Source organism: Geotrypetes seraphini, chromosome 7 (genome assembly GCF_902459505.1).
Source record: "Geotrypetes seraphini chromosome 7, aGeoSer1.1, whole genome shotgun sequence".
Taxonomy (NCBI): Eukaryota; Metazoa; Chordata; class Amphibia; order Gymnophiona; family Dermophiidae; genus Geotrypetes; species Geotrypetes seraphini.
The window spans coordinates 105,393,248-105,411,068 of NC_047090.1; the positions used below are offsets into that span (position 1 = coordinate 105,393,248).

General features: G+C 40.7%; 1 protein-coding gene across 3 annotated transcripts in view; it reads right to left on the reverse strand.

Annotated features, from left to right (window-relative positions):
* PACS2 (phosphofurin acidic cluster sorting protein 2) overlaps window positions 1–17,821 on the reverse strand; it is a 474,262-nt gene that overhangs the window by 293,897 nt on the left and 162,544 nt on the right. For all 3 annotated transcript variants that reach the window (XM_033952202.1, XM_033952201.1, XM_033952200.1), the window contains exon 3: window positions 13,610–13,699. In XM_033952202.1, coding sequence (XP_033808093.1) covers window positions 13,610–13,699 — 90 coding nt within the window. The remainder of the gene's footprint in view (window positions 1–13,609; window positions 13,700–17,821) is intronic.

Sequence of the window (17,821 nt, forward strand, 5' to 3'; positions counted from 1 at the left end):
CTATTGTCCCTTTATCATGGCCTTTTGGAAATCAATTTGGTCCCAAATTAATTGTTTATTAGAGAATCATGTAGCATTATCATATTCGGTACATCAATTCTATTCGATACATCAATTCTATTCGGTACATCAATGAGAACAAAAAGTCAGATTTCATCAAACAACAATAAACTTTTATTGATTATGACAGGGGTTGCCATTCAAAATATCACAAATAATTGGAAAAATTGCAGTAGATTAAATTATACCTTCTGGTGGAATTCGTTATGTCACATTTATAAAATGGAAAGCATAATTGCTATTCAAAAATGGTATTATAATAAATTTAAAAAGATCTGGGGGCCATTGACAACTTACTGTAATGAGTAGATACCATTTTCTATTGAAAGTATATTTGCAAATGGGGGGAGGAGGGTGAATTACTATAGGTTTAATCAATAGTAAAGAATATTTATTTTTGTATATTTTTGATTGAATGCTAAAGGAAAGGATGGGTGGGAAGGGAATAAATTTATTTATTTGATGTTATACTAGAAAAATTCAAGTGATGTATTTAATTTTAAATGTTTTATTATCTGTACACTTGTTGTAAGATTAAAAAATGAATAAAGAATTAAAAAAAAAAAAAGAAATATTGTTGAATGGCTGTCAGGTAAGATTTGCCTTTTTGCGGATGATACTGAAATCTGAAATAGAGTAGACACCCCGGATGGGGTGAATAACATGAAGAAAGACCTAGCGAAGCTTGAAGAATGGTATGAGATTTGGCAGCTAAAATTTAATGCTAAGAAATGCAATGGCATGCATTTGTGCTGCAATAACCCAAAGTTTAGTGGGTGAAGAACTTATGTGCACGACAAAACAGCAGGACTTGGATTTGATGGTATGTGATGATCTTAAGGTGGTCAAACAGGTTGAAAAGGTGATAATAATACTAGGATGTATAGAAAGACGTATGGCTAGCAGGAAAAAGGAGATATTGATACCCCTGTATAAGACTTGTGAGACCTCATTTAGAATATTGTGTGCAATTCTAGAGACCGCATCTTCAAAAAGATATAAAAACATGGAGTCGGTCCAGAAGAAGGCTACTAAAATGGTGTGTTGTCTTCATCACAAGGCATATGGGGACAGACTTAAATATCTCACTGTATACTTTGGAGGAAAAGCAGAAGAGGGGAGATATGATAGATACATTTAAATACCTATGTGGCGTAAATGCGCCGAGTCGAGTCTCTTTCATTTGAAAGGAAGCTCTGGAATGAGAGGGCATAGGATGAAAAGAGATAATCTAAGGAAAGAGTGGTAGATGTGTTGAACAGTCTCCAGGGGGAAGTAGTGGAGACAGAGACTGTGTCTGAATTCAAGAAGGTGTGGGATAGGCACATTGGATCCCTTAGAGAGAGGAAGAGATAATGGTTATTGCAGATGGGCAGACTAGATGGGCCATTTGATCTTTATCTGCCATCATGTTTCTGTTTTCTTCACTCCATGGAAAATGAAAAACTGAGCTACTGTGAGCCGGCATAGGGCAGGAAGGCACTCGCACATGCGTGGTGCTGGCAGTTTCAAAGCTTTATTAAAAGCTTAAAGTGACAATACACTTTAGCATTGTCCGTACAGGATTCTGTGGATGACATCACCCACATGTGAGAATATGTTACCTGTTTGTCCTAGGATAATGTCACTATGCCCTGTGACTTTATACAAATACTACTAATAGAGTATCATCTGTGTATATGTGTATAGTACCATAGAACCTGATCAGGAAGTCTTATTTTGAATTGTTAAAAATCTTATGTTACTACCTGTACTGAACACCTCAACACAGGTCCTACAACCTAGTGCACATAAGCTTGCTAATTATTTTTCAGAAAAGGTCAATTCAACCAAACACATTTTACTGACATTGATATTTCAGCTGACCACGTGGTCACAATTCAATATGGTTATAGAAGATATAAAGCAAAGTTACAAACAGGCTCTCAAGTCCTAGAGCATCCTGAGGAGGTGAGGCCCGAAGCTCCCGCCCCTTCCCCTCATGTGCCACGGCCCACGGTACACAGATTCTCCTCTGCTGGTAAAGCAGTGCAATCCATATAGGAAATCAACTCCTTAGAGGTGGAGGTGTCATCCCTAACAATTGAAGGGTTGTGAGGCAAAAAAATTCAGTTTAAATAAATTGCTAAAAGTCCAAGATGGCCACTGTCAGTAAATTCACGCCTAAAACACCTCAAGGAGATCCAATGGGAACACAAAAATTGGCGATTTCAGGTTTTTGGAGTGGGGAACCTGAAGCATAGCCCCAGAAATTCCTGAAAACCCTGTTTTAAGACACACACACAGACACCCCTCCCAATTCTCCTATAGGAAGTAAAGGGGCTGTACTTACAGTATCCACAGTGCCTTCCTGTCAGCTCTGTCTGTGTTGCTGAAGTGAAGGGAAAGGATCTTCTGCCTCAGAATTTCACCTATTCACACAATCTTTAGGCTCTTCAGGCTTCCAATCGGACGAACCCCGACCGAGACCTTCACCCCCATAGAACCTCCTCACTCGACTGGGGGCAGAAAAACACAGCCTGCACCTTGATACCCAAGGGCTCTTACTCAGGGCGCAAACAGCCTGCACTTAAACCTCTGGCAGGGTCAGCAGGTAAGCACGCTCCTAGAGGGATAGACCCCAAGCTCTTAAGGCAGCACATAGCAGGCTGGCTCCACAAATCCACCCGAAGCTTGCCCTGTAGAGCAGCAGTCCAGCTCCATGGAAACTGCATCCTTTCTCAGGCAGAGAACTCCCTCCAAAGGGGTCTAAAGGCACCAAAGCCATCAAAAAAGATGGACTTTAGCGAAGAAAACAAGAAAAGAAGCAGAGCCGATCTGAATGACTTCTACTCGGTTCGCTTGTAGAAATGAAAACTACAGGGGGCTCTCTATTCCTCACCTAAATGGGAGGAATATGGAGAAAAGAGTGTGTGGATTTTTGCAAGTTCCAGTTCACAGGTTGAGGTGAAACACCTTTCGTATTGGTTCCGGAAGGGATGTAACAGAATACGTTTTTTTAATTGTAATTCCTTGGGAGTGCCCATGTTAAATACTTGCTTGTGATCTGCTTTAAATGTTAAGAAGGAATTGGTGGAATATAAATGTGGAATTAAATTAGATTAGATGAAGACTATCAGAATTCAAGAAAGCATGGGGAGCAAGCACAGGGAATCTCTGTGAGAAAGGAAGGGATAGTGAAGACTGGGAGATGGTATAGATGGGCAGATTGGAAAGGCCATATAGTTTTGTAGAAAAAATAATTATTCCTATGGCACCTCTAAAGCTTCTTAGCTAAGATGGCTACCATTGGATATGGGTGTTAGATAGTATATGGAAGGTAATTACATATGCACATAAAGTAAGTTTTCTGAAAAATTTTATAGCACTTTCTAGAATGTAAAACAAATATTATACATTGGCAATTTTTATGACCCTTCATGATATGTTCTAAGGAAATTTACCACACCAATTATATACCATAACAGTTTGTGTGGTCTTTTCCCTTCATTTTTAGACTACAGGAATAAGATGGGTGAATTAGAAGCTTTGACATCATCGGCATCACGGAAAAACGGTGGACAAAGGAAAACGTCTGGGACACTGTGCTACCAGGATACAAACTATGCCGTAGAGACAGAGTGGCTCAAAAAGGTGGGGGCATTGCCATATACGTCAAAGAGGAAATTGAATCTACTGGAGAGAACATGCCGGAAATGATGAATAAGTTAGAGTCTCTATGGGTCAAAATTCCGGGAACAAATAGATTGGAAACAAAAATCGGCATCTAATACTGACCCCCAGGGCAGTCCAAAGAAATTGATGGAGAAATGACGGGCGAGATTAAACACAACTGCAAGGGAGGCAACGCAGTTATCATGGGTGACTTCAATTATCCAGGGATAAACTGGAACCTAGGCACCTCCTGCTGCGGTAGGGAGACCAAGTTCCTGGATGCTGTAGGCGATTGCTTCCTGGAACAACTTGTCAAGGAAAATACGAGAGGAAATGCAATTCTGGACTTAATTCTAAATGGACTGCGAGGACTGGCACAAAGTGTAGAAGTAGAGGGGACGCTGAGAACCAGTGATCACAATATGATCCACTTTGACCTCGATGCAGGGGCAAAACATTGATCCAGAACGACGGCCATGGCACTGAATTTCCGAAAAGGGAACTATGAAGGGATGAGACTCATGGTGGGGAAGAAGATTAAGAGGAGGATAAGCACTGTAAAAACTAAGAGCATGCATGGTCCCTTTTTAAGGACACAGTGACCGAGGCGCAAAATCCATATATACCGTGTATCAACAAGGGATCTAAGAGGAAAAAGAACAAAGAACCAGCGTGGCTCACTGTAGCGGTGAAGGAAGTGAACAGAGACAAGAAGACTTTGTTTAAGGAATGGAAAAGGTCAAAAATGGACGAAAACTGGAAAAAGCACAAACAGCATCAACAAAGGTGCCATAAGACGGTAAAAGGGGCCAAAAAAGATGAGTAAGGAGGCAAAAAACTTCAAACCGTTCCTTTGATATATTAAAGGGAAATGACCCACAAAGGAAGCGGTGGGACCATTGGATGACCATGGAATAAAGGGAGTGCTAAAGGAGGACAAAGCCATCACCGACAAACTGAACACATTTTTTGCTTCTGTATTTACCGAAGAGGATATATATAACAGGCTATATGCTGGAAACAAAGACGGGAAACTGACAGGGTTGACGGTCAGTCTAGAAGATGTATGCAGGCAGATTGATAGGCTTAAGAGCGATAAATCCCCAGGACCGGATGGCATCCATCCGAGGGTCATCAAGGAACTGAAAGGGACTATAGCTGAACTGCTTCAACTAATAGCCAATCTGTCAATTAAATCAGGAAAAATTCCGGAAGACTGGAAGGTGGCAAATGTTATGCCGATCTTCAAAAAAGGTTTGAGGCGAGATCCAGGAAACTACAGACCGGTGAGTCTGACCTCGGTACCGGGAAAGATGGTAGAAGTGTTGATAAAGGACCACATCATTGATCACCTTGATGGACACAATCTGATGAAGACCAACTAGCACGGCTTCAGCAAAGGAAGATTTTGCTTGATGAATTTGCTGCACTTCTTTGACGGAGTAAACAGGCGGATAGACAAGGGTTACCCAGTCGACATTGTATATCTGGATTTTCAGAAGGCGTTCGACAAAGGTTTCACATGAACGACTACTTTGGAATATTGCGAGCCATGGAATCGAGGGTGAAATACTCACGTGGATTAAAAACTGGCTGGAGCATAGGAAACAGAGAGTGGGGGTAAATGGACAATACTTGGACTGTGGGGTACCAGTGGGGTACCGCAGGGCCTGGTGCTTGGACCCGTGCTCTTCAACATATTTATAAATGATCTGGAAATTGATACGATGAGTGAGGTGATTAAATTTGCAGATGATACGAAGTTATTCAGAGTAGTGAAGACACAGGGGGATTGCGAAGATCTGCAACGTGACATAACCATGCTCGAGAAATGGGCAGTAACATGGCAAATGAGGTTCAACGCGGATAAGTGTAAGGTTATGCATATCAGTAACAAAAGCTCATATATGAATAGAGGATGTCCGGGACGGTACATTGAGAGACCCCCCAGGAAAGAGACTTGGGAGTACTGGTCGACAAGTCAACAAAGCCATCTGCACAATGTGCGGCGGCAGCAAAAAGGGCTAACAGAATGCTAGGAATGAATAAGAAGTGGATTACGAACAGATCAGAGAAGGTTATCATGCTGCTGTACCGGGCCATGGTGCGCCCTCACCCGGAGAACTGTGTCCAGCACTGGTCGCCATACATGAAGTACCGCCATACAGTACTACTCGAAAAGGTCCAAAGAAGAGCGACTAAAATGGTTAAGGGGTCTGGAGGAGTTGCCTAACAGTGAGAGATTAGAGAAACTGTGCCTCTTCTCCCTTGAAAACAGGAGACTGAGAGGGGACATGATCGAAACATTCAAGATACTGAAGGGAATAGACTTAGTAGATAAAGACAGGTTGTTCACCATCTCCAAGGTAGGAAGAACGAGAGGGCACTCTCTAAAGTTGAAAGGGGATAGATTCCGTACAAACGTAAGGAAGTTCTTTTTCACCCAGAGAGTGGTAGAAAACTTCCGGAGTCTGTTGTAGGGGGAAACACCCTCTAGGGATTCAAGACAAAGTTAGACAAGTTCCTGCTGAACTAGAACGTATGCAGATGAGGCTGGACTCATTTAGAGCACTGGTCTTTGACCTAAGGGCCACCGCGTGAGTGGACTGCTGGGCACGATGGCCCACTGGTCTGACCCAGCAGCAGCAATTCTTATGTTCTAAGAAAATTGACCAAACCAATTATACACCATGACAAATAGTGTTGTCTTTTCCATTCATTTTTAGACTACAACATTCTTTACACTTATAGCACAACAGCACTGTAACTTTTTTTGGGGGGGAGGGTGTTATATGCAGTAGTCTGTAAGAGTAGTGTTTCTTGGAGAAATACAGAAGTTACAAAGGTGTCCATGTGACTGGCTGACAGCCTGGGATGGTAGAGCTGAGCAGCAACTTGATATAGCAGTTTTTCTAACTAGATGTCCTAGTGGAATTGCATAAGACCCTATAGTCGAGTTTGACTAGCATGCTACCCAGGGCACGCCAGATTTTTCTGCAGTGCTAATGTTAATATTGTTGGCTATTTGTATCATTACAGAGTCTTGAGTTTAGGTACAGGAAAGATATGTGCAAGAGAAAATTAAGTGAGGATCTAATATGTTCTTAACCAACACAAACAAGTACAAAGAGGACAAAAAGTTTCAAGTTTATTTAAAATTTCTTATACCGCCTAATCAAACCTTCTAGGCGGTGAACAAAAAATTTAAAACCATTTAATAGCTAAAAAGCACAGTTACTTACAGTTGTTATCCAGGGACAGCAGGCAGATATTCTCAACATGTAGGTGACGTCTTCCACGGAGTTTGCGAGTGCTGCACCGCGCATGCGAGAGTGCCTTCCCGCTGAACGTAGGTCGTGCGTCTCCTGTGAGGTACCTCAGTTCAGATAGCTATCTAAGAAGCCAACCAGGGGAGGTGGGTGAGTTGTGAGAATATCTGCCTGCTATCCCTGGATAACAACTTCATTTCCCCAGGTACCACACTTAGATGGTGAGCCCGCCAGGACAAATAGGGTAAATACTTATGAGTACCTGATTACTATTCAATGTATTGTAAACCTCTTTGGGTGAATCTCTTCATGAAAAGGCAGTTAATAAATATATAAATATAAATATATAAGTGATTCTTTGTTGTATAAGAATTTAAGTGCACAGTTATATCAAATATACATATTCGGTCGAGTCTTGCAAAGATCCAAGATGGATGCCGACAGACCTAACTAAGCGACACGCAGCGGAAAGTTTGATATAGTTAGTTTTTTCTTCTATTAAATTTACCTTTGGACGAACGATGCCAAAGCGGAGAGGAAAGAGCTCGGCTGGGACCTCGCGGAGCTCTGGAGTGACTGGCTTTGGAAACACAGAAGAACTTCTGTGGCGAATGCAGGCTGCCTGCTGGAGATGCACCAGATAGGCGGGACGGATGTGCTCTCCCTGGCCATTTACACCATCTTGAGTCCCAACATTAGGGCACTGCCCCCAAGACCACAAAGTACCAGCTCCCTACAGACAGAGAGATTCCCGGAAGTTAGAGCTTCCCCTGTCCTGGAGACCATTGAGAACAGAGAAGGAAACGTGGAGCCGGTCTCCCTACAACAGCAGGAGAGTCCAGGTATGGAACCTGAGGCATTAACATCGCATGGGGACAGATGAATCCAGGAAACCAAACAGCGAAGGGAAGATGCAGCTGGAGAGGTATCTAATTTAGCGTTCCATTTGACTCAAATGCGGAAACCCTAAAAGGTAACCTTAGACTCAATCTGGGACCTAGTGGCAAATCTGCCAAATTTAATGAATCCTCAATTCCAATGACTGGAAGAGAAAATGAAAGTTCAGGCAATGGATATTAAAAAATTACAAACAGAAGTACTTGAATCCAAAAACTCTATTAATACATAACACAGGATATGACTATGTCTAAAAATGTTCAATAAACATTGATTAAGGACAATACAAACCTCAGAAGGAAGCTTGAATCTTTGGAAAACTATTCTCGCAGTAACAACTTAAGATTGATAAATTTCCCTAGGATTACTACTGTACCTCCTAGGGAAATGTTGAAGAGATTTTGCAGATTTCTGAGGAAGCAATTCCTCCCTTTACACAAGTTTATTACTTTCCTAATAGGTTGCAGAATGTGCAGCAAGAATGTGCTCATGAAATGAATGTTACAGCATTGCTAGAGCTTTCTGATAAAAAGTTGGTATCACCTGAAACTTTGCTATTAACGGTGGCTTGAGCACTGGATAAACATTGGCTAATGAACATTTTCTTTAAAAATAAGCAGAAGGAATTTTTGGATATGAGAATACAAATGTATCCAGATTTGGCCAAAGATACCCAGAGGTGCCGGAGAGAATTCCTATTATTAAAACCAGGAGTGTTAGCCTTAGGGGCGACGTTTTATTTACGTCATCCGTGTAAATGTATAGTATATTATTCATCACAAAAGTACATTTTCTTCGAATCCTTTCAACTGTCAACTTTCCTTCCGCTGTCGAGACTGGAAAAGGAAAAAGATAAGAGCTAACCCTAAGAAAATTGAATTGTAAAGGGACATTACTGGGCTCAGTTGGAAAGTCAAGTTTTCTTATTTTGCTTAATGCTTTATGTTAAATCTCGCTTTATTAAGTCTTGGATCCTATGAATATGAGGACTTGAGCTGAATTTAAGCACAAAAACTTCTACTTTAAAACTTTAAAATATTTTCTTTTTGTACCTGTATAAACATGCTTGAATTTGCTTTCTGTACAAGTTTATACTTAATTATATAAATTTGAAAATTATAAATAAATTTTAAAAAAAATTATATATCTAATATAATAAAATGGTAGGACGCGCATGCGCACTAAAAAAAACGTGTTCCCTGATCCGTCGCGTTTTTTTTAGTGCGCATGCGCGGGTTTACGTCACCAAACTCGGCAACTTGGACAACAATCGCGCTTATGCTCAAGCCGCCGCCACAAATCCTCTCTCGAACCGCACCAGGATCGAGAGAGGAGCTGCGGCGGGGGCTTGAGCATAAGCGCCATTGTTGTCCCCCTACCTAGCTGTGAGGCTGCGGCGGCCTTCCTCACGGTTTCACGGTGCTTGGTCCGCCAAACAATTCCTGCCGTTGACCAAATTTGCCCCACCGTTCCTTCCCTTCCTCCATCAGGTACAGTTCAGCTCCGCCTATGTTAAAAGCAGCTGCTTTGAAATTGGAGCCCTGCCGCCACCGTAACAAGTTCCCTCTGCCGCGGTCCCATATGTCAGAGAAGAGGCAGGACCAAGGCAGAGGGGAAAGTGCTACGGCAGTGGTAGGGCTCCGATTTCGACGCGGCTGCTTTTAACATTGGTGGAGCTGCACTGCACCTGATGGAGGGAGGGAAGGAAAGGTGCGCTGTTGAGCCCTTCTGCACGGGCCCAAACCAAAAAAGGAGCCAGGACTCTTCCCAACCCAGCACCGCCAGACCCGACAAAACGGCCCTACACTCACAGCCCGCGAGCAGGGTTGCCATGGAAACCTAACCGGAATTACATGCAGTCGCGCAAGGGTCAGTGAGAGGGGATCAAGGGTCAGTGAGAGGGGATCAGGAGCTAAAGAGAGATTGAAAAAAACAAACAAACAACAGTGCACAAGTAGAGAGAGACACAGAGACAGTCACAGAAGGACAGGGGGCTAAAGACACAGATTGAAAAAATAACAAAACACAGAGAACAAGGAGAGAGAGTGACACAGACACTCACAGAAGGACAGGGGGCTAAAGAGACAGATTGAAAAAATAACAAAACACAGAGGACAAGGAGAGAGAGACACAGGAAAAAAAATGACAAACAGACATACAGCAGCCAAGGAGACAGATATACTTACATACAGCGTCCAAGTAGACAGACAGAGAGCAAAAAAATACAAACAGCCAAGGAGACAAACAGAAAAAAATAAAAATTACAATGCCCAAGGATAAATTCAGGAAAAAAAACCTTCCAGACATACAGTGGCCAAGGAGTTAGACTGAAAAAAAGGCATACAGACATACAGCAGCCAATGAGACAGACAGACTGACAGCGACCAAGTAGACAATCAGCAAAAAAACACAAACAAACACACAAAGCAAAAAATTAGAAACATACAGCGGCCAAGGAGACAGGCATGCAACAAATAGGAAAAATAAAAAAACTTTTAATAAATCAACCATACATGAAGAAGGAATAAAAAAAAAAAAAAAAGGGAAAAGACACCTACAGGGAAACACAGGATCAAGAGCATACAGAGAAAACAGAAGTTTGCAGGAATCAGGAACATATAGAGAAAGGAGAGCAGAGACCCCTGCAAGAAGAGAAAAATAGCAAAGAGACTGGGGATGAGAAAGAGAGCAGAGATGCTTGCAGGGAGAAAAAGCTAAGCAGTAATGTTACAGCTTGAGAGTGCAGACTGAGGAAGAAAGCAGAGACAGCGCTACACAGGGAAATGGAGGGAGGAAAGAGACAGAAAGAAAAATACAGACAGACATAAATTCTAGCACCCGTTAATGTAACGGGCTTAACGACTAGTATATATATATATATATATACATACATACACACACATGCATATTCAAGATGTCTGTGCACTTAAATTTTTATACAACAATACGGTGGATATCTTGCCACCAGAATGGTTAAGGAAATGCAAGGACAAGAATTTAAAAAAAACAAAACTGGCCTCAATGTATCATTTACCAAACTCATGGTAATTTATTTCAGGACATTTATGGAGTTTCAGCTCAATCATAAGAACATAAGAATAGCCTTACTGGGTCAGACCAATGGTCCATCAAGCCCAGTAGCCCGTTCTCACGGTGGCCAATCCAGGTCACTAGTACCTGGCCAAAACCCAAGGTGTGGCAATATTCCATGCTACCAAAACAGGGCAAGCGATGGCTTCCCCCATGTTTTTCTCAATAACAGACTATGGACTTTTCCTCCAGGAACTTGTCCAAACCTTTCTTAAAACCAGCTATGCTATCCGGTCTTACAACCTCTGGCAATGCGTTCCAGAGCTCAACTATTCTCTGAGTGAAAAAAAATTTCCTTCTATTGGTTTTAAAAGTATTTACCTGTAACTTCATCGAGTGTCCCCTAGTCTTTGTAATTTTTGACGGAGTGAAAAATCAATCCACTTATACCCATTCTACTCAACTCAGGATTTTGTAGATTTCAATCAAACCTCCCCTCAGCCGTCTCTTTTCCAAACTTCTATTGCCCCCACAACTGTAAGTCCCAGCTCTGCAAGTGCAGTTGGTACTTGATCATCTCCAATATGGAACAAACACCATTATTGTGTCCAGGTAGGGATAATTTGTGTTAGGTTTAGCACCCTAGTTGTTTTAAATGTCTGTGCCATATAGTAGCTTAGCTATTTCTGAATGAGCCCTGGGTGGAAAAACTGACAAGTGCCCCCTATAACACCATATCTCCCAATATGATGGGGAACGCAGGGGGAGGGAGAAGGGAGGAAGACACTCTTCCAGGGCTCCAGTTAATAAACCCTGTAAAAAGCAAACCTGTCACAGTAATAGAAATTGAAATGCAACTCCCCAAACCTTATATATTACAATTAATAAATTCAGAAATAAAATATATTTTTCTACCTTTGTTGTCTGAGCATTGGTTTGGTCTTAGTATCTCCTTCTTTACTCTGTATTTTTCTTAACTCTTTCCAAGGTTTCCTGTCTTTTTGGTATTGCTTTGCTCATTATGTGAATTATCTATCTCACCTCTCTGTCCCCATCTGTTTTATTCAATATCTGTCTCTCTATCTTTCCCCCATATTCACTATCTCTTCATTGTCCTTATCTTACTCTGCCCAGCATCTCTTCCTATATCAATATCCTTCCTCTTGTATCCAGCTCATCCTTGTGTGTCCTTGTCTCTATGACCCTTCCATGCACAGCTTCTTTTCTCTATCTCTCTGCCTCTCCCCATATCCACTGTCTCTCCTCTCTTCTTCCTGCAACTGCTTAAGCCCTGACCTCCCCACTTGATGATCCAGCATCTTTTCTTTCTCTCCCTTCTCAGTCCAGGGTCTCAATTTCTCTTCCCCTTCCTTCTTTGGTCCAGAATGTCTTTTTGTGTATTCTCTTTCATTTTCCTCACTCCAGCCCCTCACCCCAGACATCCTACTACTACTATTAATTATTTCTATAGACTCACGCAGCGCTGCACAGAGTCACAAAGTGTAAGAAAACAGTCCCTGCTCGAAAGAACTTATAATCTAAATAGGCATGACAAACAAACAGGATGTCATGGATACAATTAAGGGGAACGGTTAAACAGTGGGCTGGGTTGGAGGGCAGAGGAGTAGGATTAAGGATTGAAAGCTATAACAAAAAGATGGGTTTTTAGTCTGCTTTTAAACAAGGGAAGGGGTTTGATGGACAAACTCGGGTAATTTATTCCAGGCATAGGGTGTAGCTAGATGAAAGGAACAAATCTGGAATTGGCAGTGGAGGAGAAGGGTAATGCTAAGAGTGATTTATCTGAGGAAGGAGTTCTCTGGGAGGTGTATAAGGAGAGAGAAGCGAAGAGAGATATTGAGGGGCAGCAGAATAAGCACACATAGGTCAGCAATAAGATCTTGAACTGTATGCGATGGGCGATAGGGAGCCAGTGAAGTGACTTAAGGAGAGGGGTGACATGAATGTAGCAAGGTTGGTAGAAGATGAGTCGCACAGCAGAGTTTTGCACAGATTGCAAGGGGGAGAGGCAACACTGAGGGATACCAGTTAGGAGTAGATTGCAGTAATCTAAATGTGAGGTTACGAGAGCTTGGACAAGGGTCCGGATAGTATGCTCAGATAGGATGGGGCAAATTTTGATGATATTGAAGAGATAGACGTGACAGGTCTTAGCAGCTTGTCGGATATATATAGAAAATGAGAGGTCAAAATCGAAGACTACTCCAAGGTTGCGAGCAGAGGAGACTGGAACGATGACAGCATTATTTACAGAGATGGAGAAAGGAGCTAAAATATTCAGAATATTCACTGTCCACAAAAATCCTTGATAGAAAGTTTTCTAAAGTTCAATTTATGATTACTCTTATGCTTTGTGAAGGACAAATTCATGAAAAAAAATATTGTTATGCTTTGCTGGCACTGTTTTACCTAACAGATAAATGGTACTTTGTACATTATACATTATGTAGTCCATTGAGGGCAGGGCAAGGGAGGGAAGAAGACAGAAAATCAGTTACTTCAAGGAGGCTATCAAGCTTAGTTGAATACAATTTGATTTAGAATGTTCACTGCTTAATAAAAAAAAATTCATGTCTTCCATAATGTAAAGGGTTTGTTTACTATTTTATGGAACAATGCACATATATATTAAAAACATATTTAGATATATTATATATATAATATACATTGAAGGTTACCTGTAATGAAAACGTTAGTGCAAGATCAGTCTCTACTTGTCCATTAGGGGGCAGCATAATCTCATGAGATCGTAATATTCGTTTTGAGCCCTATACAAGGCAAAGAAAATCATCATTAGTTATTTAAAACACTGATAGCATGCCTGCCCATGAGTATTACCCTTAAGATGTATGTATGTATGTGCCGGAGACCAGATGTATTCATTGTAAGAATTTTCCACTACAGGAGAGACACACGATGTAATTGATGCAAACAAAATTCCAGGCTCCCCTCTCTCTTAAATACAACTTGAAACCATCACAGAAGTTGAAAAGATTATTTTTATTGAATTCCAAAGAAGGAGCAACAAATGCAACAACATTTAGAGGCTTACATTGTACTTTCAAGGCTCAACTACATGAACACATTCCATACTTTAAGTTGACTGCAATAAATGTTAAAATAAAATAAAAAATGTTAACCCCCTCCCCCACACACTAGTATACTCCGAGTATAACATAATCAAGAACTATTGTGATTCTAAAAGGCCTGGCATACTCAAGATACTGTGTGTGTGTGGGGGGGGGGGGGGGTACAATAGCTGTCAGAAATCAGTTTGGCTACACACAAGCGTGAGACCGCTCTGAACTGTTGTGGTACTGCGCTATACAAAAATAAAGTTATTATTATTATTATTATTATCTCCAAATCAGAACCTTTCCTTTGTAACATCTCAGTCAATATGACAAAGGAAAGGTTCTGATTTGGAGATATCACACTTGTGTGTAGCCAAACTTAAATATGATGAATAACAGAGATTATGTGAAACTGAAGCTGGTTTCAATCTAAAGCCCCTGAAGACGCTGAAAGGCTAAACACAGAACTATGTTGGGCTATTCGCTCAGTTTATCTGGAGTGGATGATACATGAAGCAGCATTGCTATTGGACAATAGAAGATAAGCAAAGTTAAAGTTTATGAAGATTTTCTGGGATATTTTCATTGGACAATGCTTTGCATTGTATATGGCCTTTTATGGTTGATTTAATTAAGTAGATTGGGAGAGCTTCTTTAGTATAAATGTATGAATGAGTGAAAAAAAATTTTAGGAATAATTTTTAGGATTTATGGTGCAATAATATTATAAGTAGTTTAATAAAAGAATAATTATTTATAAATGAAGTAAGTGCATAGCTTCTTTTTGTGTATACAATGAATATGCATGAGATCTATTAGCATACAATGAAAGCAGTGCATGCAAATAGATCTCAGGCATATTCATTGTTCTTACTTCATTTATAAATAATTATTCTTTTATTAAATTACTGACCGGAACACTGTCCTCCATTATAATAGTTACCATCCTAAGGCATTAAGAGACAGTGTTCCGGTTGGACAGTTTTTGTGAGTAAAGCGGTTGTGTAGTGAATCAGCAGAGTTTCATGTTCAAGCAAATGGTCTGTCTGATCGGTTTAAACAGAGGTTATCCCCGTACTATAATTAAGAGAGCCTTTAAAAGAGCAAAATATACAGATAGAAGGTGGCTTATGTTGAAATAAACAACTGAAGGAGAGGAGAATAGATTAATGTGTACTCTTCCTTATTCGACGCAATCGTGTCAATTACATCAAATAATACGTCAGCATTGGCACATTCTTGGCCTTCATGAGGAATTATGGGAAGTACCAAGATTTGCATATACGCGGGGAAGGAATCTCCGGGAGGTACTATCTAGAAGAGGAAGTAGTAAAAGCATGAATAAGGATAAGCATAGTAAATGCAGGGGATGTGTTTACTGTCGGTTCGCGTTGGAAACGGATCACATTATTATTTCCAATTGCAATAAGATATTTTATTTTCGTGACAAAACAGACTGCAATACAAATCAAGTAGTATATGGTATTTCTTGCCTGTACAGATTATGGTATTTAGGCCAGACTGAGAGGAAAAAACAAACAGCATATAGCTCAGCATGTAAGTAATTTACGGCTTGAAAAAGTAGATCTCCCGTTGGTTGCAATATGGATATGAGGTGAATGATTTAAGATTTGTAGTATTAATTACAGTTCAATTGAGTTGGGGAGGTAATGTTTCTGATGTATTGTTGAGAAAAGAGCAAAAATTAATTTACTCCTGGGGTACTGTTGAACCTCATGGCTTAAATAAAGAAGTGGACTGGCATCTGCTATAATCATGTTCAACTGTGAATAACCATTAAAATAAACAGAAAGTGGGGAAGTAAAGACATTTTCACTTGTGACTGAGATGTTACAAAGGAAAGGTTCTGATTTGGAGATCTCATACTTGGTGTGTAGCCAAACTGAAATATGATGAATAACAGGTATGAGTTTATACTTAATATGATTATGTGTATTTGATGAACATTAGGTCTTGTATAATAGGGAAGTTTGGATGATAACTTACTGTAGAGATTATGTGAAACTGAAGTTGTTATCAATCTAAAGCCCCTGAAGACGCTGAAAGGCTAAACGCAGAACTGTGTTGGGCTATTCACTCAGTTTATCTGGAGTGGATGACACATGAAGCAGCATCGTTATTGGACAATAGAAGATAAACAAAGTTAATGTTTATGAAGATTTTCTGGGATATTTTCATTGGACAATGCTTTGCATAGTATATGGCCTTTTATGGTTGATTTAATTAAGTAGATTGGGAGAGCTTCTTTAGTATAAATGTATGAAAGAATGAATGAAAAAAATTTTTAGGAATAATTTTTAGTATTTATGGTACAATAATATTATAAGTAATTTAATAAAAGAATAATTATTTATAAATGAAGTGTATAGCTTCTTTTTGTTTATTAAGGGCTCCTTTTACAAAGCTGTGCTAGCAGTTTTAGCGCGCGCTTAGCGCACACTAAATTGCACGCATGCTAGACGCTAACGCCAGCATTGAGCTGATGTTAGTTCTAGCCATGTAGCGCAGGTTTAGCGCGCGCTAAAATGCTATTGCAGCTTTGTAAAAGGAGTCCCAAATGTTTAATTAACTGGAGCTGATAGTAGATTACGAATCCTGATTGTATTTGTGTATTGTTAATGCATATTCATTGAGGAAATCCTGAAAACCCAACTGGATTGTGGCCCTCGAGGATGGACTTTGACACCCTTGGTCTAAAGCAGGGGTGCCCACACTTTATGGGCTTGCGAGCTACTTTTATAATGACTAAGTCAAAATGATCTACCAACAATAAAATTTAAAAAAAACACAAAGCACACTGAAAGGCAGAGAAAATGTTAATTATTCATATTCCGGGTTTTTTCAAAGAGGTCACCTCAGTAACAAAATACAAAAATAGACAAATACACCCCCTCCCTTTTTACTAAACCACAATAGTAGGTTTTAGCACAAGGAGTTACGCTGAATGCCTCATGCTGCTCTCAATGCTCATAGGCTCCCTGCGCTAAAAAATGATATTGCGGTTTAGTAAAAGGGAGCCATAGTGCAAAATATAGACAGCAGATATAAATTCTCAAAACCGACACATTTTGATCACTAAATTGAAAATAAAATCATTTTTCCTACCTTTGCTGTTTGGTGATTTCATGAGTCTCTGGTTGCACTTTCTTCTTCTGACTGTGCTCCAATCTTTCTTCCTTTCTTTCAGCCTCCTGTATGTTTCCTCTCCTCCAGACCTCATTCTCTCCTCCAACTTTTTCTTTCTGTCTCCCTGTTCCCCTTTCTTTCTGTCTCCTTGTCTGCCCCCTTTCTTTCTTTCTCCGTGCCCTCCCGCAAGCCACTCGGTTTGCTGCCACCGCCATCGGGGAACAGCCCCCAAGCCACCGCCGTCCCAAGCTTTCCCTGCAGAAGCGTCGTGCTGACCAGCATTCTGCTCCCTGATGTCAATTCTGACATAGGAGAGGAAGTTCCGGGCCAACAAGGCATTTCTCCTCATTCCATCCAGCCTGAGCCCCATCTCTCCTTGATCCAGCATTTCCCTTCTGTGTCTGTCAGAATTACCATTCCACCTATTTTCCAGCATCACCCTTCTTTGTGTCCATCTCACCTATATCCCTATCTCACCACTTTTTCAGAATCTTCATTTGTCTCTGTCCTTGTCTTTATCCCATGTTCACCATTTGCCCTTTCAATGTCTTTATCTCCCCCCCACACACACACACACTTTTTCAGCATTACTTCTATGTCTCTATTTCACCTCCTCTTCATGTCCCCTCTGTATCTCTATCCTTATTCAGTAGGTCCTGCTTACTCTTT